Source organism: Cyprinus carpio, chromosome B4 (genome assembly GCF_018340385.1).
Source record: "Cyprinus carpio isolate SPL01 chromosome B4, ASM1834038v1, whole genome shotgun sequence".
Lineage (NCBI taxonomy): Eukaryota > Metazoa > Chordata > Actinopteri > Cypriniformes > Cyprinidae > Cyprinus > Cyprinus carpio.
Window position 1 is genome coordinate 4,633,541 of NC_056600.1, and position 21,389 is coordinate 4,654,929.

The 21,389-nt window shown below is 37.9% G+C and overlaps 1 protein-coding gene across 1 annotated transcript in view; it reads left to right on the forward strand.

The window, feature by feature from the left end:
- Positions 1-21,389, forward strand: part of ahcyl2b (adenosylhomocysteinase like 2b) — a 34,196-nt gene that overhangs the window by 4,264 nt on the left and 8,543 nt on the right. Inside the window, exons 2-9 of the mRNA XM_042722671.1 lie at positions 17,114-17,222; positions 17,546-17,689; positions 19,233-19,333; positions 19,619-19,721; positions 19,811-19,905; positions 19,980-20,086; positions 20,769-20,885; positions 21,039-21,102. Of these exons, the coding sequence (XP_042578605.1) occupies positions 17,114-17,222; positions 17,546-17,689; positions 19,233-19,333; positions 19,619-19,721; positions 19,811-19,905; positions 19,980-20,086; positions 20,769-20,885; positions 21,039-21,102 (840 nt within the window). The remainder of the gene's footprint in view (positions 1-17,113; positions 17,223-17,545; positions 17,690-19,232; positions 19,334-19,618; positions 19,722-19,810; positions 19,906-19,979; positions 20,087-20,768; positions 20,886-21,038; positions 21,103-21,389) is intronic.

The window sequence follows — 21,389 nt, forward strand, 5'->3', positions numbered from 1 at the left end:
AAGAAAGAGGACCACACAGGTGTGATTAAACCAAACTAGACGTGCTCTCAGGTAAGTGGTGGTCATGGAGACTGAAGCTTTGAGGGAGTGATGCATTGATTGAATTGAATGCACGTTTTGTACCGAAGCAGTATACTGATAAAAGTGCACTCACCGAATCATCATCATCTCTTCCTCTCAAACACTCATCCATGACTCGGTGTCCTTGGCAGCAACCCTAATGGTGCACTTCAACACTTTAAAGGGCACAGCTGAGATTTCTCTGTCCCTCAGGCAGCCATAACCACACCACAGCAGGACTCGTTCACCTGCAATCATCCAGAGTCTTCTCGAGTGCTTTAATGACTCGGTGTATTGCGGAGGCAACGGTGAGAGCGAGCCGGCCAAATGCTGTGCCAGCTTGATGCTTCTGTCAGGAGAAAGTGCGACAGACCTCTTAATCCAGCTCTTATTACACGGTTCTGTGGAATACTTGATTCTGATTGGTCAGTTGTGACATTCCGAGGTATGTTATCCCTGGATAATAACCGGTAATAACACAGGCTCATCCGGGTCACAGCAGTCGGCGCTGTACTCTTGCTTGAACTATTTTTTGTTCTTGGTGGAAGCTTTGTTTGTCTGGCTAATAAAATATTAAAACTCGATTCAAAATGGTGTACAGTTGTTTAATTATGTCATCCTGGTATCGTGGACTCGCTCTCGTTTCATACAAACGCAGATGCTGCCATTTTGCTACGATTGTTTTGTACGCTGTAATGGATTATAAGAGAACTAACGAACTGGTAAGGTTTTAAAACATTTCCGTCTTAATTCTTTTATTGCCTTAATTATTTTGTGGTGAAGTGTTGTGTAATATGTGGTTTGACTCCCCCGCTTCCCTTAAATGTCCGTCTAGTTTGAACTTGCCACTTGCTCGCAACTGCTGTCTTCACTAAATCTCTTCTAACAAATAACTCAACTCAAAACAATACTTTTAATAAAAATAATAACTTACATGGAAACGAATCAATGTAATAAGCAGGATAATGTACATCCAGCCCGTTGTTCTCGCAGAATAAACCCCTTCAGGCTGATACAAGAATATTTCAACTCAAATAAATATTTTGCGTCTAATTAAGTCAAAGTTTTGATACAGTTTCCTGATCACCCTGTTGGGGTTTATTCTGCGAGAACAACCAACTGGATCGACATTATCCCTTACTTATAACCTAGGACCCTATGAAATCTGTTTTATTTTTCCTGAATTCTATTTTAATATTTTCTCAAATTCTAATTGAAGTTTTCTGTATTCTGTTTTTTTTTTCATTAGAATTTTTCTGGGTTCCATTTTAAAGGTTAGATTAGAATTCAGTAGTCATTTTTGCAATTTATGAAACATTTAACAAAAAAAATACACTTTAGGGCCCTAAGAAATCTTTTTTTGTTTGTTTGTTTTTTGCCAAATTATGTTTTAAATTTTAATTTCTTTCTTTCTTTCTTTCTTTTTTTTTCTTTTTTTTCAGAAGTTATGTTGTCTGTTTTTATTTTTATGATGGTTTATGATTTAATACAAATTTTTATCAAAAATAGTGGTAATCAAATGAAGGTGGAAAACAATTTAATTAATCAGTTAAAATGTAATTAAATGAAAATGTTGAGGTTTACTGTAAAAAAAAAAAGTGGAATAAAAGCTGTGATATTTCTTACGTTTAAATTTTAAAAGTACTCTTGAAAAGTACATTTCACTGTACAATAGTAATATATTTGTCACAGTTTCTTAAGATCAACTTAAAATCAAGAACTTTTATTCTGACAGGTTTTCATTGAGACCTTTGGGTTTCAAATTCCCCAAATTCCAAGACATTCTGGGTTATACTGTGAATTCCATTTTTATGACTTTTTCCGTTTTGTAAATCGTTGGGCCCTGTTTACCTTCTCTGACTCTCTCCTGTTCTTTTTTGGGCTTAAAAGCATTTTTGTTTCACTCTCTTAGTGTGTTTTTGGAGATGTGCTGCCATATGTTGCTTTCATTTCGCAGCAAACCTGCGCAGGCAATAGCAGCTTCCGTATTGTGGCTTGATAAGCCGCTGGATTGGATCTCTGACTTGCTTGTGGTGCTTTTTCACAAGTAAGCTTTATAATAGCTGTGCTAGAAGAGCCAAAGTAGGCATCACGAAGGCAAATCTGTTGGAGGCTGCCAGCTGTTGTCAGATTGAACGGATGGTCGTAGGATACAGGAACACCAGGTCCAAGCTGTGTACATGGTTATTTATTCTCTTTCTTTGCTCAACATTATACATTAAGCTTTGCTTCAGAGAGATTGGGAAATACAATCCTATAAGAACATTTTAATCCCGTTGGTTTATACATTTGGTCACTGAATAAATTCGGATTTGCAGCACTGTTGAACGAAGGAGTGAATTCGCATCAATTGTGCAAGTGAAAGATTAAGCCACCGGTCAGGCGTTAGCCAGGAATGTGCCACTGAATGAATTAACAAAAGCTTTTCCATTGACCAAATTGGCCCTCTGTTCAATTGATTTATGCTGCTGGAAATTAAGTAGATGATTTCTGATGCCATTTGTATCGTATTGAGGCCTCAGGTTTTTCAATTAGTTAACTGTGGAACGGACACACATGCAGGATCCACGGCTAAGGAATGCACCCTAGACCCCTGCAGCAGCCCCTCACAAAGACCCTTCATTGTGTTCAAAAACCGCTGCATCACAAAAGACTCTCACAAAAGGGTAAGAAAAGCCACCCTCGTTTCTCTTCCTTTTCCTTTCTGCCATTAAAAAAATAAAAATAGAACCCTCAGACCACAGCTGCTGTTTGTGACCGTTACCTTGATTTTAGTGGTCTGGCTCACCTCAAACTTCACAACATTGTGTTGAATTTACCTGAAGATAAGCTACAATTTTAAACATCAATTTTCATTTTTTTTTTTTTTTTTTTTTTAATTGAGTTCCGATAAATGTTCCAACAGCAATGCCATGGGTGAACTATTTTTGGGTCCCCAAAGAAGCTTTCTTTAAAGAACAGTTCTTGAAAGAACCATTTTTATATTGTGTTTTGAAAATCTAAAGAACCTTTTTCACTATAAAGAACATTTTGTGGAATGGAAAGGTTCCTTCATAAACCATATGCTAGTATAGAACTTGTATTTTTAAGAGTGTAGAGAGCGTGCAAAATTTCTTCTGACCCACACAACTTTTATGTTTTTCATGAAAAATCATAATTATTGCCAAATATCTTGCGCTGTGGATTTACTTGAACATTGATACGCATTGGAAGACTTCATTAAACATCGACTTGCGTTTTAAGTCTCCCACATTTGAATTGAATTAAATGGACGTCGAAAGCGCAGACAAATGGTTCTGTTTCTTAATTATTTAAAGTGAGCCAGAAATGAGGCAAACCTAAAAATGACCTTTATGGCAAAGTGTAGTGTTCTTAATTGCATCTTTGGTTGAGTAAAATATATATTTGCAGCAGTCTGTCCACACAAACCTACAATTTCAGCATACCCTAGACTTACTTTGTAGTGGGTACGTATTCCTAAATTGCAGTCCATCATTTTTCTTTCACAACAAAAACCACCTCAGAACAAAAAAGAAGAGCACAACAACTACATTATATGACTCCTATCATCTGCAGCATTGTAGAAAATGCTTCAGTGTTGCTGTGGCTTGTTACTCCTCTTTAAAGAGGTCACACTTTTGGTACCGAACATTTCTGATCGGACAGCTCAGGACAGGGCGGTCATTCTGATTGCAGAGTGTTCATGCTTTCAGAGCGTTTGGCTTCATTGACTTCAGTCGGCCAATGACCCAGAACATTACTTCTGAGCTACATTTGAGGTCTGATTGATTAGTTGATTGTTCATTTGCTCAGGATGAACATCACTGGGCATGATGTCATCCTTTATTCTGGACCCTCCCTATTCCCAGGAAATGTGTCAGCAGTGCAGTGCATCATGGGAAAACTGCAATGAGATTTTCTTGGCCTTCTGACTCAGCGTACAGGTTGCAAGCTTAATGCTGCAAATGCTGAACCATGACATTTGGTTCTCCTCTTGCCAGTCATTGGGCCTCATTCATGAAACATTCGTAAATATAGGAGTAAATTCTTAGTTATTTACGCATAATACAGACCTTCCCGAAAACTCTCCTCCCGGATTCACAAATGCTTCATAAACGTCCAATTTGATAGTTAAACGTGTATGTTAATGAATTCCAATCATTCGTAAATAGGGCGCTCATGCATGCTCATTCACAATTAGCATAATCCCGCCTAAGAATTACAGCTACACAAATTGTGTGTCCAGAAATGCAGTGTAATATTCTGGTCTACTTTCTCAGGTTTGGCTCCAGTATATTGCATATTTGCAAAAAACACTAATAGGCCATATGCCTAACAATAAATATTCAATTAACGTGTGTCCACCAAAGTGTTTTTAGCCAATTGAAAAAAATGTCAGGCGGTCTTCTTAAAACGACCAGCTGGTGGTGTTTGAGAACGCTTTGGTGGCACAGCGTATTTCCAGCTGAGACGCTTTGATTGCTATAATTTGGAATATCCCCATCTTAGTTACTACTAGTAACTAATTTTGAAGAATATTACTGAATATAAAATGCAGTAACCAGCAATATTAACTTCTCTATTGTTGTTCAGTTGTAGTACAAGTAGGATGATTGGTCAGTGTAGTATTTGTCCCGCCCCTCCTCCACTGATTGGACGGCTGGTAAAAAGTGACAGTGACAAGCTCTGCGTTTTACCCAAAGTTAAACAGTTATCAACTCTCAGCTACAAAAAATAAATAAATAAAAAACAGAGCAAACTAACTTGTAAAATATTAGGATGGCAGTGCATCAAAATTCAGTGTCATCAATTTGGCAAAAAGAACACAGAACATTTTACATACCATTTACACCTGGTAGTGTGCAGGTGTACATTTCTTTCGTACCAACTAACATGGATTTTTCATGAATCCATGAAAACTTTCATGAATCCGAAAATTTAGAACAGTTTTACGAACGATTTACACAAAAATTCGTTCCACTCGTGTTTCATGAATGAGGCCAATTGTATCGAGCCCATTTTTTTTGCGCATCAAATGCAGTTAAGCGAAGACTGTAATTGTTGCATATACTGCTCATATGCCAGAGTCGATAAATCATTGCAGCAGGGTATTGCTTTCCTAGTGTTTCTGCTTCAGGGTCTTGCTGCACTTTCATGCTCATCTTGTGGCGCAGTAGCTGCATTGGCCGACATAAAACTGAATGAGGTTTCTTCCTTTTCTGCTTCACTGCAGATCGTATGCGCTCTTCCTCTTCTTAGAGAATGAGATTAGATAATGCAATGGATGACGAAATTATTAAGCACCTCTGTTATGTACATCTCATAACACGTGTTTTTGATGTTGCTATATTTGACTTGAGAGAGGAGTTGAGGCCTTCTTAGGGTCGTCTTGTTCTCTTTGAAGTCAGTCTCGCTGGCCTCTTATGAATTAGGAATCAGTAACTGGCTTGAGTAATAAGATCCTTCTCATTTTCTTCTCTCTCTCTCTCTCTCTCTCTCACGTCTCTAAATCCTGAGCTGCTATTTGTTCCTTATGAGGAGCAACAGGAATGATTGAGCGTCAGACACATTGATGATTCTAAAAAGGCTGCAGCCATCTGCTCTCAAGCCAGAATTAGCGAGGCGGAGGCCCTGATACACTGAGAGCTTTGAGCCTTATCTGCAAATATTTAATAGCTGTAATATTGGCTACAAGTCACTATTAAACTCCAATTATTCTCTGTTTCATCTTAAAATTACCAGTGGATGTGGTTTAATATGGTCCCTAAATGTATCCTGATTATAAGTTTAGACTTAAAAAGACCTTATATCACAATAGTGACAGCATAGATTCAATAAACCATTTTAGTTCATTATAATATTGCAAGATCATGCATGGCAAGTAAGTCTTGGATTATTGTTTTTCCTGCATCTGCTATAGTTAATGATGCACACGATTTAGGATAAGTTTAACAGGATAAGTGGAATACCTAACAAGCTCAGAGTGGATTTGTACATCTGTGTTTGTGTCCACCAAACTCAAACTGTTTCCTGTTCCAGGTCACAGTGAAGTCATATGGGTGGTGTTTGCTGATGGTAGTCTAGGGGACCTTTATTTATTGAATTCATGGTTGTTGTTGAAGACAGGAGACAGGCAGATGTTATCTCATCAATAAATTGCTTGTTTCTTTTTCTTGGTTTTTCTCAATGCATAACAGATGACAATAAGAGAATGGTGTGTGTATAGTTAAATATCATGTTATACATTCTGTGTTTGGCCAGCAAGGCTATACTTCTGCAATAATATCAGATTCAAGGAGAACAGATAATGTGTCCCACTGAGAAAACCCAAACATACATCGTTACATGGAGGTCTGTAATGACTGGAGAAAGTTAGCGTTCCCATTCATTTCAGTAGCTGTTGCTTGGCTGGTGCATAACTGTAAATATTTGATTTGAAGTCTGCCAGAACTTTTATACTATACTATACAAAATAAGCTTTAAAAATATTTTTTCAGAATACATGCTGATTTTGAACGGCTGTCAATGGAGTAACATGATTTTTCAGATTGTGGTGTTTAGAATGACCAGTAGGGGCTGAATTACTGGCCAGGCCTTGACCCTCTTGGCATGAGTTTAGAAATCCAGGCTGATTTTCAATGCAGTAAATAACATCATCTCACCTTTATTAGATTTGTTTAGGTTTAGATTTCTGCTACAGATAAATGTGATTTCAAGACAAATGGCAAATGAGCTGGATGTTACTGGCTAAATAACTATTTTTAGTCTTTGAGATCTGCTCTACCCCTGTCCTTGCCTCTAGAGCCCACAGCAGTGAAATTTATTCTCATTTTAGAATACTATGTGGGATGATTTTCTTCTTTCCCCTCATCTCTTCAGAATTAGCACACTGTGAAAGAACATGCTGGCAATCGGTCTTAAACCCAAATAAGAAGAGACTGAGAGAACATTACACTCTCTCTCTCTCTCTGTTTGTGCTTAGTCATAAAAACACCATCTGGCACATAAATAGAAATCTTTTATCCAAGGACCTCTAGACAATGATTGCCGCTCGTCACTGCTCGTGGAACAGGGACATTTCCAGAGTGGGCTTGCAGGAACAGGTTCATACTGCGGAAGAACACTCAGAGAGAGCGACTGCTTCAATTGAAGTCCAAAGGACTGCGTCTAAATACGAGCCCTTCATCTGGCCAGTCTGTGCTTTTCATATGGTTTCCTTTCTTGATCTACACTGATGCTCCAGTAGACCCTGTTATTGCAGGCTAATTTTCACATTAATTTGTAATACCAAAGCTAATTGGTCATAAAGGTCCTCCAACATCCATGAGAATTTAGGCCAATATTGGCTGTTATTATCATATTATATATTATTTATATCAACAAATTAAATATGTAATGTACTACAGGAGAAAAGTTTGGAATTATTACAAGTCTCTTACGCTCACCAAGGGTGCATTTATTTGATCAAAAATACGGTCATAACAGTAATATTGTGAAATATTTTTACATTTTAAAATAACACATACTTTTTTTATTCCTTTTGATGGCAAAGCTTAATTTTCAGCATCATTATGCCAGTCTTCAGTGTCACATGATCCTTCAGAAATTCTTATATGCTGATTTGGGTGTTTTTTTATACATTATATCTTAGTTTCCACATTTACCTTTACATAACTGGTAACAGTTAAATTACATTGTTGAATGTAATCTTCAGCAAATATCAATTTTTCAAACAGTATAATTATAATTGTGACGCCTAAATTCACTTATTTTAAAAATATTTTTCAGTCTTTTATTTTTAATGTATTTAGACAAAATTGCGTCATTGATACAGATATTGACCATGAATTTATTAAATGTATCAGTTCAAATTTTAATATCCATGCGTCTCTAGTTCCTCCACCATTCCCCGTTCCAAAAGTTAAATATTTTGAAGCAATTCAGAATCTGTTCTGTTTTAAAAATCTGTTTTTGGTCCCCATGTCTTTATTACCCTAGCGTGTCTGTGAGGGTGTGTTCACTGCAGCCACATTTTTGGGGGGTTTGCAATTACAACCACAACTTACACTGTGTGTTTAAGAACCTTGTCTATAGAAGAGGGCATGAGAACAACACATATTGTTGGCTGATATTGACATTTCTGCATTTCTTTTTTTTTCTTCTCTAGTACAGCTGAAGCCTCCCGAGGTGCTTGTCTCAGAAAGCTTTTGCTAATAGCAGGACATGGTATCGAATGGCTCCTTCAGAAAGAATCTGAATTGGCCATGGGGTAGCTGACTGCCCCCTAACCCTTTGCAGCTGAGCTCTCTGCGTAGGAGGATTGCTTTTATACCTTCACAGAACAAGTGCAGAGTATGAAGACATTTATTAAACAGAATGAACTCTTGTTCATTTGATCAGATGAAATGGTGGTTTTGTGTTTTAGTCATGAACTTTAAGGAGGTAGAGAGCAAGTAAACTACTTTACGATGAGTTAGACTACTATACTCCTGTAAATTTCCATTAAAATCCTTCTGACTGACTTGTGTTTACCGATACTGGCAAAGTCCAAACAGACCCTTCGACTACGGCTAACCTGTTCTTCAGAGTGGAAAAATCCACATCAAAGTTCAGATGCTTTGCACAGCTTGAGTGCTTTTCAACACTTCATTGTAGGAAAGGTCAAACTCCTTGCCAAGCCCAGTGATATATTGGCCTTGTAAGAATACAGTCCTATTATTTTGTGGCTGAAGGATACGAAGAAAAAAGGAAGGGCTGAATTTTTAAGAAATGGTAGTCAAATCTGTCAGGTACGTTACGTGTTGGATGCCGATCACTTGAGCGCTCATATCCCACAATGTGATCCGTCATCTGAGCAGGAAGCAAATTACCAGTCACACCTTCCAGTGTCCTTTGCCACACGGTTGCTAGTGTTGAATCGGCCATTTGAATTATGGATATTCTCCGTATACCTTCTGTTAAGCTTATGCGTTAAATTAAAACTTTTAGTTAGGAAGAAGATTCCCAAGAGCCCATACTTTGACTTTAGCCTGGAGCTAATTTGTCTGATTTACTATCTGAGTGAATGGGCGTCGCAAAGGCTCTTTCTCTGGTTAAGTGCCCTGAGATGATCCTCGGTGTCTGTTGCACCGGGCTCTCTCATTTCTGGTGCCGTCATTAGTCAAAGCGGGCCGACGTGTCGTATCACATTACAAACCCTGTCTGCTCTGACTGTAAAGTGTAGTTGCTATGGGAGTCACTTTTTATGGCTTGTAAAGCTTGTGAAAATGCCAGGATGAAAACAGTCTATGAGGTCGTAAACTGCTCTACAGTAAAACAAAAAAACAAAAGAAGAGCCGCAGATCCGTGTGTCGCAGCAAAGGTATTAGGCTCTTAACAATTGAAGCATATGCAAAAGATTAGTCGCCTTAAGTTACTAAGATCTTTGTATTATATTATATAATATTAGTTTAGTTAGTTACGTTTTTATCAAAGGCTGAGTGATTTATCTCTTTAATTTTTAATATTTAGTATATCTGTATATTACTGGTCACAGTTGATCAGTCAACTAGAATTCTGAGAAAAAAAAAAAGTTAAAATTGCAAGATATAAACTCAGAATTCTCTGAGGAATAAGTCAGAATTATGTTTTAGACTTTTGTTTGTAGTTGAATTGTTTGTAGCCATAATTGCAATTTATAAACCTGCAGTTAAGAGTTTGTAACTTGCAATTTCATTCTGACACAAAGTCAGAACTGTGAGATTAAAAACTTTCTGATATAGAAATAAGCTTTAATGCACTATAGTGTATATAGTTTATTATAAAATTAACATAAATTTATAATTATTTTGATGATATAAAATTCAGTAACACACTTTTATATTATTACAGTCATGCATTTGGCAGACTCTTAGTTAAAAGTGATTTACGTTGCGTTCAGGTACACATCGTTCAGTACAGTTTTTCAGCCTGTTAAACTCTGTTATAATGAGTCCTGCAGCTCATCTCGATGCAGATACAGAACTTCTGAGTCTCTTTACGCACATCTTTCCACAGAGAACAAATTTAATGATTCTCCAGAGATGTTCAGGACCTCAGGCTGACGTTGCTGCTGCCCTGTAATGAAAAGCTCAGGGGGTGATTAAAAAAAATCATGTTTTCCTCAGGAGAGCTGTAACTCGTTGCTCCTTTCTGCAGAAAAATGTTCAATTTTTGACTCTCAAGTGACTCCATTACTGTTGTGTGCTCAGAAGTGAAGAATGTCAGGGCGACTTCAAGTGTGTTACAGTTTTTGTATGTTGTCTGGAGGAAATGTTTTTATCTTATTTTGCAGTTATTCTCCACTTCTCCTCTCCTGTAGGCATGCATCCCTGCAAAGAACAAGCCCATCTATACATTGGTTTCAACATCCCTGGTGATAAATGTCCTTGTTCCGTACTACATAAGATTATGTGCGCATGTGCAACCTTTTGTCCTGGAGTTAATTCCAGACTATCATATCTCATGAAATTTCCATTACAAGTGTCCTTGTTTATTGTCTCAGAGCTCAGCATGATTATAGGAGCTTTTTGAACCGTTGTTTGCAGCTCTACCCTGCAGAGAGTTCTGTGTTTCAAGTCTAGGAGAGCTATGCTAACTGCACTTATAAATGTAGGCCTAAACTCAGGTCTTGTCTCATTGCAAAATGCTGCTTTTGAATGCCCTTCTGTCCATTGCCACTATTATGCCAGTGCAATTACCAACTTGTACCACAGCAGTCTAAATAAACAAAAGCCCTGGCACACCAGCCATGGCTTTCATCTTTGTAACAGGAATCTAAAAAATGGGGTCTTGGATGAGCCGCCTTCTATTTTGGTTTCAGCAGGACGGGAACCAACGATGTTAGGCTGTCACTTTACATTCATTATTCAGTTTTTGTTTGCTTCTAAATTAGCATACATCCATAATGTATATGTAGGAAGATAACACAGACCGTAGTTGAGGAAAGGATTGTACTGAGTGTTAGGTCTCTCTGTTTTATGCTGTAGATATATTTATTGTGATGTATATTAATGTGGAAGGAAGTGTCAACTATTGATCATTTGTCAGCTTTGTGCCAAAACCTTAGAATGCTGCCTTACTGTCCACTCTACCTTTTAGCAAGGATATATATATACTGAATATACACACTTTAGACTTTACACTGTAAGTATTTTTTGTTATGTTTACATTTTCTAATGAAGGATGGTTAATGTCATCTTGTCAGGCGGCTCACTAGGGATTTAAACAAAGCTGCAGACTAATGATTATCCTTGAATAACCGTTCAGTTCATTTCATTAGAAAAGTGATTCAGCGTTTCAACGAATGACCGATGAAGTCAGTAGCACCCTGCAGCACGGCTGTGTTTGCGTTCATTGCGCAAGCTCTCAAAGTGAAAAACATAGTAGAGCTGGACTGTGAACACTTGGACATCCGTTCACAGGAAATAGGAGCGTTTTTCCCCGCTCTGTTCTTTAATCATCAGCTCTCAGCAGTGTTACTGAAATGTACCATTAACTTGATGTGAGCGTCTCTCTCTTTCTCTCGTTCTTTCTGTCTTTCTTACATAAGTGATCTTTTTTCATGGAAGTGCTGCTCATGTGGCCTGAATCTCTCCTCCGGTAACATACGGCCTTTGTGGCATTCTCAGAAATGGAGCTTTTTCCCTTCTGTGTAATACACAAATCCATTCATATTACCTTTGAAAGATTAAAATAGACTTCCCTCACTCTCTTTTGACAAAATGTTGTTGAGGACATAATAGCACAAAATGCTTTGTTTCAGTACATGATTACTCTAGTCTTTTCATTTGTCTAATGACCTTTTCATATTGCGTAAGTTTTTTTAGACTGCTTTTCTTAGATATTATTTCCATAAATTTCCATTTATTTTTTTCATCTAAATGAACTTGCTGCCTTTACAATGAACTTAGACGGTGTAGAAAGATTCTAATAGGAACGAACGTAATGCAAAACCACAAATCCTTTTCTGAACTCTGTGAAGTCAGTAAGTTTATTAGTACACATGCAATGTCTTAAAAGGACTGTCTGCTAGGACAACAGTATAATGCAATGCCAGTTGCGACATGCGGCGCAGCAGCAGGCATTAACATTTATATTTATGCATTTGGCAGATGCTTTTATCCAAAGTGACTTACATTGCACTCAGGGTATACTTGTATAATTATTTATGCATTTCCTGGGAATTGAACCCATGACCTTTGCATTGCTAATCCCATGCTTTAGCTGGGAATACATAAACTAAACCGTCTTTTATAGACGCTTCAATATTTCAGTTCTACTACATAACTAATCTTGTTAGGTTACTTGTTTATAGCAAACTGCTGTGCATCACATTAAGTTTAATGCCACAAAGATTTGAAAGTTACACCTTTAGTTTAAGACCGCACATTTGCAATGCCGGCCAAGCATTTGCACCCGTATTTGCATACACGTTTCTGGCCTTAAAATAAATGTGCGGCATGGAATTTACATGCATGCATTTGGCAGACACTTGTATACAAAGCAAGATAAATTGCATTCAAGGTACACTTTTTTTTTTTCAGTTCCCTGGGAATGAAACCCACGACCTTGACGTCATGCTCTACTGTTTGAGCTACATTAAGGCATTAAGTGTATTAGTCTGTTTTGTTGTGCAAATTACATCAGCAAAATGAATAGACCCACAAAAGATTGATAGTAGTTCTCAAATATTTGACTTTCTCAACTCCCTAGATAAAGTAATGTGTGATCCAGCCAGGTCCATGGGAAAGTTATGAAGTCATACTGGGAAAATATTTTCAAACCAAACCTCTGATACATTTCACAAAGGAGTTCACAGGAGATGTGGACCACCAAATTCTTACAGGAAGACCTACTGCGCATTAGCACTTTTTTCAAGATTGGATCTTCATAAAACATCCAACAGCAATTTGAGTGCTTTACAATGTTGAAGTGTTTAAGGGTGTATTCACACCTGTCTTGTTTGGTTCAATTGAAACAAACTCTAGTTCGTTTCCCCTTTTGGTGCGGATCTCTTTGGCAGGTGTGAATACAGCATCGCACTCTGGTGCACACCAAACAAGCGAACCAAGAACCAGCTGAAGAGGTGCTCTCGGTTTGGTTCCAAACGAACTCTGGTACGGTTCGTCTAAGGTGTGAATATGATTCGACCTTGATCCGACCCAATTGCAGATAGCACTGTGCCTTTTGACTTAACAGGCTCCCGTAGTTGGAGTTCCCTTATGAGAAAGTTATGCTTGCTACATTTGCTAGCCATTGTTCGACCTGGAGCTCCAAAGAGACACGCTGCCCAATTGATATTTGGGCAGATTCCTATACATCACAGCTACTGGAGAAGATGCTTAAAAATCAGGTTGAGTGAAGTGTGGGGGTGGGTGTTTACGGATGATCGCACAGTTAGCTGACACTTGCGAAAGCCTGCAGTCTCTTTCCTATGCTCGCTGTTTTTTTATGGTACGGTAGGTGCACATAAGAGCATGCTCTCTCTGCCGGAACCGTCTTGCAGCACTTCTTCGTCTTCGCAAAATCCTTGTTACAACATCGTATAGATGACATTGTCTCATTTGATGTTCATAAGTGTCTTCATATTGCGTTTGTAGCTGATAACAGAAAATCTGTAAAATAATAACAATTGCACTATGAAAAATCTCTATGATTAGCCCGTTTTCGAACTTCCTGCTTTTCCCTGCTTGAGAATTTCTGTCCAATGAATGGATGACCTTAGCACATGTGTGGTTTTGTTTACAATTTCTGGTTCACTTGCAAAAAGGGCAGTGTGAGAGCAAACAGCACCAAAAATCAAACATTGTATTTGGTCCGGACCAAAGCAAGTGAACTAGTGGACTTTCCTGGTGTAAATACACCTTAAGTCTTGGCACATTTTACTTGTTAAAGGCCAACAGTTGATAATCAACCACCTAAACCTGCGACCAAGACGCTGATGTTCATCATAAAGGTGAGGTTAAAGAACTCAAGAACATGCCAGAGTAATTGTCCCTCTGGTACTTCCGATCTGTCCCCTTCTGCTTGTATATTCTAGGACCAGAAAAACACAAAGAGCCCTTTGTCAGGGCCAGTGGTGGCAGTGTTTGAGTCTTGGCATGTTTCATTATCTTCAGCATGAGACGCAGTAATCACCTTCTAAACCACCCCTCATAAAAGCCTACACACACACACACACACACACACACACAAACACACACACACACACACACACACTCACACACTCACACACTCACACACACACACACACACACACACATTTTGCCAGCTTGGAAAAAAATCATTCCAGCCTCTAAACAATTAACAATTAAAAGAGAGATGCACAAAAACTCCCAAAGGGAAACAGTCTAGCATTGTGCTGCACAGGCCATGGGATCAGTTCAGATTGGCCACGTGTAAAGCTGGTATAAAAGTCCACTTCCTCTTCGCTGGTCCCTTCCCTTTTGCCTCTGTGTTTCTTTCTGTCTCTCTTCACTTTCAAGTGTGTCATGCTGAAGAAAAAGAAGGATGGAGAGATCTCTGAGCCCTCAGTTAAGAAGGTAAGAGGATGAAAGTGACAGGGTGGTCTTAGGGCTTTCCTGGGGCTGAAACCATATGGATTGAAAATAGTCCAGAGTCATCCGTGTGCTCAGAGTGGATTTGCAGGGGGCAATGTGTGTCTTCTGCCATAGAGAGCGAGAGGGGGTCCAACGCAACCTCTTTCCAGCATCACTGACCCCTGTTAGGCTGGATCTGAGCCTGGTGCAAATGCAGATTTCAGAACTTGGTGCATTTTCTTCCTGAGCTTGGTTCTTTTAGGCAAATATGAACTTGGCAATCATACTTGGATCCACTCCAAAATAATCGGTCCAAGATCACCTGGACAATTCAACCAACTGAAAACAAACTCTGGAGTGGTTTGGTTGTCCAATCCAATTGACAAAACAAACTCTGGAGCAGTTCAGTTGTCTGACCCAACGGTCCAACAAACCAAGCTTCATCAGAATTCATAATGGGAAATGTATTGAGGCAAAAAGCAACATTGTCCAATTCTCTGGGTGAGCACAGTAGTTATCACAGTTAAAAACCAAATAGTGCCTTTTCATCTTAGAATGTTGTGTATAGTTGCATTGCAAAAATGCTGTCTTCATGAAGCCTTGATTACCACTCCAACCTTGAAATTTAAAATGCACTGAAGACGCCTTAAGTATCTTGGTTAAACCTAGATTCTGATATTATTTTACCCAATGTTTATGTGTGCAATGTATTTGTTATACTTGGAGTATCATGCTGTTAGCTTAACAACATCAAACTCTGTTGGTATCAATTGTGAGTTGAGTCTCTTTGCAGAATTGATGTCTTTTGTAGAGCATTACAAATCAAACAGTTATGATTCTAACCAAGTTTTGGACTAGAGTAGTAGTATTTTTGGATGTTGAATCCTGAAAAGTTTTTTTTGCCATATTTTTACTAAATCAGAGCACTCTGAGTTCTTATTGGATTAGTATCATGTTTCTCCTGCAAGTATGTGATTTGGAAGAGTGTGTTTCCTGTACAGTGAAACCATCCCTTTACAGTCCTTCAGCCCTTTGTGCCAAGCGATAAGAGACTAAACAGGTGCCCAATTGAAGTTCACAGAGTCTGTGGGTGTTTGTTTCTCTGTAGCATTGCTGTCGCAAAACCCCTGCGAGTGACAATTGCTCAAGTGCTTTCAGGCACAGCGGTATGTTTGTATGAATCAAGGTCTCTGTAAGTCAGGGCCTTATACTTGTCTGCATAACTGTGTTGTACTCATGGTCTAAAAGCCATCCATCCGTCCTGGAAACAGCACCTCCTTTAGCTCCAACCTAAAGCCTGAAGATTAATCACTGCGATCACTCAGTGGTTGATTGAACACTGAAATGGCACAGGGTTATGTAATAGTCGTGCTTTTAAAAATCTCTTGATGGAGCGGGGGGATTTGAGGCTCACTGTTGACTCTGATAATAACGTCAGCAGGAGATGACTGCACCACACCGTAATCTTCTCACGGTTCACGCAGCGCGTTCCTCTCTGCAAGCAACAGCTGCCAGGCCATTAATAGTTGTGCAGTTTACCGACACGTCCACGATCAGCTCTCAATGATTTCTGCTCCAGACTTTCATTGAGAGCAGATTAGTGGTGGCTGACTGAATTTATAAAGGATACTTGGAGTTATCAAGGTTATGATTTTAAAATGATCACAGTCAAACCAGTATCTACCTGGCAGGTCAAATTGTGTTAAAGATTAGGATGGATCGTGGTTTAAATCATTTCCTTCTCACTTTCCAAGTAAAAACTTATTCCTAATATTCAGCTTAATATATTAAATGTAGCTTTTGTGCTGGGAGTGATCATTGTTTACATACTTGTTTGTCACTTCCTGTGGTAATAGGCACACTGTTAAGCATTATCTGACAGGGTATTACAGCTCAGAAAAATGGAAAAAAGTTCAAAGATCATTTGGGGTGTGAAATCCAACCTCAGCAAGTATATACATATATATGTATATAAATAGCAAAAAATAATTTCGAACATAACGAGTGGGTAAATTAAATCTTGTTAAAAGTAGTTCAGTTATAGTTACAGTAAAGACATGTTTTTCTGTTACAAGAAAAAAATTTCAAAGAATAAAAAAAAAAATTAAAAAAAGTAAAAATATCACAGGTTCCATAGAAAAAAATAAGCAGCACAGATATTTCCAGCATTGATTACAGTAAGAAAAATGCTTCATAAACACCTAATCAGCATACTAGAATGATTTCTGAAGGATCATGTGACACTGAAAAATGTCGTAATGGCTGCTAAAAATCAGCTTTTCATTACAGGAAAAAGTTACATTTTATAATTAAAAAAAAATATACTACAGTTATTCTAAATTATAAAAATATTTTACAGTGTTACTGTTTTTACTGTATTTTTGATCAAATAAATGTAGCCTTCTTTTAAAGTCTTTTTCTTTTCCTCACAATAAGGTTTCTCACTCTGGTGTTTTCTCTCTCTTGTCCTGACCTCCCATCCCTTTTCATGACAGATCCAGTTTGCAGACCAGAAGCTGGAGTTCAACAAACGTCCCACCAAGATCGGCCGCAGGTCTTTGTCTCGCTCCATCTCACAGTCTTCTACAGACAGTTACAGCTCAGGTATGGCATTGTACAAGCACCAATACATACAGCACAGTCACATGCACACGTCCTGTTAAACCTCAGTCAGGTGGGCTACATAATGTGTTGCCATATGTCAAGGGTCTAATGCAGAGTGTCAGGTGAGTCATGTGAACAAAAGCTTTCCTGTGTGGGTTCTCTGGCAGGCCTCTTTAAGAGGATTACATTGACACAACGAGAGTAGATTGTAGGTAAGAAAAGTAAAATCTACATTCCTGCAGGGCTCTCTTAGAACTGTGCTCATGAAGAAACAGATACACACGTCTACATATTTTTTTTTTATTTATTATTCCCTTTTTCAGCCGCCTCATACACTGACAGCTCCGATGATGAAACCTCTCCTCGCGACAAACAGCAGAAGAACTCCAAGGGCAATGCAGACTTCTGCATCAAGAACATCAAACAGGCCGACTTCGGACGCAGGGAGATTGAGATTGCTGAGCAAGGTGGGAAGGGCCCCTTTGTGCCGACAAGCTATAACCCTTTACGAGCATGACGGCTGATTGTGTAATGCCATTCTCTGTTTGAGTTGTCCTCAGGCCTGTCAACATATTAAGCCACTGGTATTTGTTTATGTGTGAAGTAAAAGTGTGTTTGTGTGAGATCAAGTGAAGTGTGTTTTGATGTTCTTCCTGTGCTTCTGAGGGGCCATATGTTCAGTGTGTGCTGTGAGACTGCAGGGCGCCCCCTTCAGCTCCTCATAACCATGTGGCCAAATACTCCAGTGTGCAATTACACACAGCCTTTGTCTGTTTATCAGCTTTAAAACTGTTTCATATTTTAAGTTATGTTATGTGACTTTTTTTGTTAGCAAAATGTAAATAATGAGTCTTAAAACCTCTTCCAAACCATGTTTTTGCCTTAGAATCACTATGGTAAACTTATAATAATTGATATTTCCCAGGAAACTGCATACTTTGATCATTTATCCATGTGTGTTTTCATCACATCCGTAAATAAAAGAATAGTCAGGCCTACTACCATATGCAGCGGAATTAACTTGAAGCCAAATGAAAAAAACAACAAAAACCATTTATCCTATAGGATAAAAAAAGCAAAACTTTTTCTCACAATTCAGACTTTATCTGGCAATTCTGAGATTGCATCTCACAAATCTATATTTCTGAGAAAAAGTCTGAATTGCGAGATATGAAAGTTGAGATTGCCTTTATTTTTCATTCCGTGGTGTAATCTAAAAACAGAATTGCGAGATATAAACTCTGAATTGATTTTTTTTTTCTGTTTATATCTTGGAAACCTTGAGTTTACTTTATTGCAATTCTGACTTCTCTCCGAATTCTGAGTTTCCATTTCACAATTCAGTTTTTGATTCCACCATGGAAAGAAAAACAAAGGCAAACCTTTACTCTCACAATTCTGACATTTTTCTCACAATTGAAAATGTCGCAGTTACCTGTATTTTTTTTTTTTAAATGCCAATTTCTAAACCAGTTACTGCTTTGGTCTATTTAGGTTTGGCTTTAGTTTTAGGCAAATAGGCTTGCCAAGTTATAGTTTCCCCCATTATTTGATATGATTAGCAATCAATCTATATATATATATATATATATATATATATATATATATATATATATATATATATATATATATATATATATATATTATATATATATATATATATTAACAGTATGTCACCTTTGCCAAACCCTTTTTTATGTCATAAAACAACAACATAAAAGTTGCTTACCTGCTCATAGTTTTTTTTTTTTTCAGATATCCATCTTTTGTTATCGTGAGATTTTCAGTAGTGACATTCACACTGATAAGGCCATCATTTGTACCCATGAGTACAGCGATGTGCCTCAAGCCACTCAACTCACACAATTATCAAACATGTTCCTCTGCATGTAAATTTTAGTTTTATGCTTCAGCTGCTAAAAGTTACGCAGTGTTGCTTTAAGTCGAGGATGTGCAAGCGAAAATATTATAGCCATATGTTCATGTTTTTTGTGTATTTCTGCGCTGTAGAGATGCCTGCTCTCATGGCTTTGAGGAAGAGGGCTCAGGGAGAGAAGCCATTGGCTGGAGCCAAAATTGTGGGTTGCACCCACATCACTGCACAGACTGCTGTGAGTTTCTGTACACACACACGAAAATACACTCATATACCTAATATTAACTTCATTTGTTCTTAAATTAAACTAATTACATTAAATTACACTATAATTTAAACACCTTAATCCTAACTCAACACTTTTTGGGACATTATTCAGCCCGTTTACCATCATACTATGTTTGTGAGGATGTTTTCAAAAATAAAAATAATAAATACTCGTTTTTTGAGAGCAGATGGACATCTGTATTTCAGTATTGCATCGTCAAGTGTGTGTGTGTGTGTGTGTGTGTGTTTGCAGGTGTTGATGGAGACCCTCTCTGCTCTAGGTGCTCAGTGCAGGTGGGCCGCCTGTAACATCTACTCCACTCAAAACGAGGTAGCAGCTGCTCTGGCTGAGGGAGGTAAATATTTTTCTTTTGTTATTCATATTTCCTTTGTATTCTTTCATATTTTTCTGTCCTGATGAACTTCTGTGTGTCCTCTCTGGCAGGTTTCTCAGTGTTTGCCTGGAAGGGTGAATCGGAGGATGATTTCTGGTGGTGTATCGATCGCTGTGTTAACGTGGAAGGGTGGCAGCCCAACATGGTACCTGGACTGTTGACATCTAGAGAAGTGAAATATTATGACAGTTCGTTATCTCAACAGCTCATGTCTTATAGATTTTAGATGACGGAGGAGATTTGACTCACTGGATCTATAAGAAATATCCCAACATGTTCAAAAAGATCAAAGGCATCGTAGAGGAGAGCGTGACTGGAGTTCACAGGTGATTATGGTCATTTGTGAAAGACTTGAGTTTGTTAAATGCATTTAAGTAGTGTTACATTTTTGTCATTTGCTGTGGGTTAAGTGTAAACTTGTAATTGGACACAATGTGGGCACTGCAATTGTTTTTTCCTATCAAAAGGGAATGTTTCCATCTAGTGGCAAGTAGTGGAACTGGCAAATGTGGTAGTAATTTAATAAGAATCATCGTCATAATTATAATAACCATGATGTATATGTATGTACGTATGCATGTATAAAATCTATGATAATTAAGGATCACATCAGCATATTTGAATGAATTCTGAAGGATCATGTGACAGTGAAGACTGGAATAATAATGCTAAAATTTCAGCTTTGCATCACATAAATAAAATGCACTTTAAAATATAATCAAATAGAAATCAGGTGTTTTAAATTATAAGTAATAATTTACAATATTACTGCTTTATTGTATTTTTATTAACAAATTGCAGGCTTGGTTTAATTTTTATTTGACTTGAAAAAATAACCTTAATTATTCTAAACATTTGACCTGCAGTGTATATATTAATTATACATGATTATATATGTTATAAATCGTGATTATAAACATTAATCCTTCAGAATTTGTGTTTTGTGTTGTGTGTGTTTTTTTTTTTTTTTTTTTTTTTGCTAAACATCTCTGATATTTTATCTTCTAGGCTTTACCAGCTGTCAAAGGCTGGCAAGTTGTGTGTTCCCGCGATGAATGTTAACGATTCAGTGACCAAGCAGAAATTTGACAACCTCTACTGCTGCCGGGAGTCCATCTTGGATGGGTATGTCTCTTATAAAGGCACTTGGTATAGTTTTCCCAATCAATATGTTTAACACACTGTGTGTAAGATACATTTCCTTTTCGGCTCGGCAGGAATTGTGTGGTTAATATTGGCCTGTGGTTTTACGGAGCATGTTTGTGTTTTGTGTTCAAGTCTAAAGAGGACCACAGATGTGATGTTTGGAGGGAAGCAGGTGGTGGTGTGTGGATATGGAGAGGTGAGATCATTAGATCATAACTAATAACTGTTTCCTATGAGAACCTCTAGAGAGCTGCATTTAAATATTCTTGGCCTTATGTAAAGGTAGACTCATTTAAATCTGTTTATTAAAAGGACTGGTATCTGACATATCATCTGACATATCCAGTCTTGCGAAATATAAAAAATGGTGAAATAATTTCCTATCTGTCTGATCAGCTAAACCCCAACAGGTTTAGAATTTTTTTTTTTTTACCTTTTAGAATATTCTATTTAATCTGTCAATCACTTTTGCTGGCCACACCT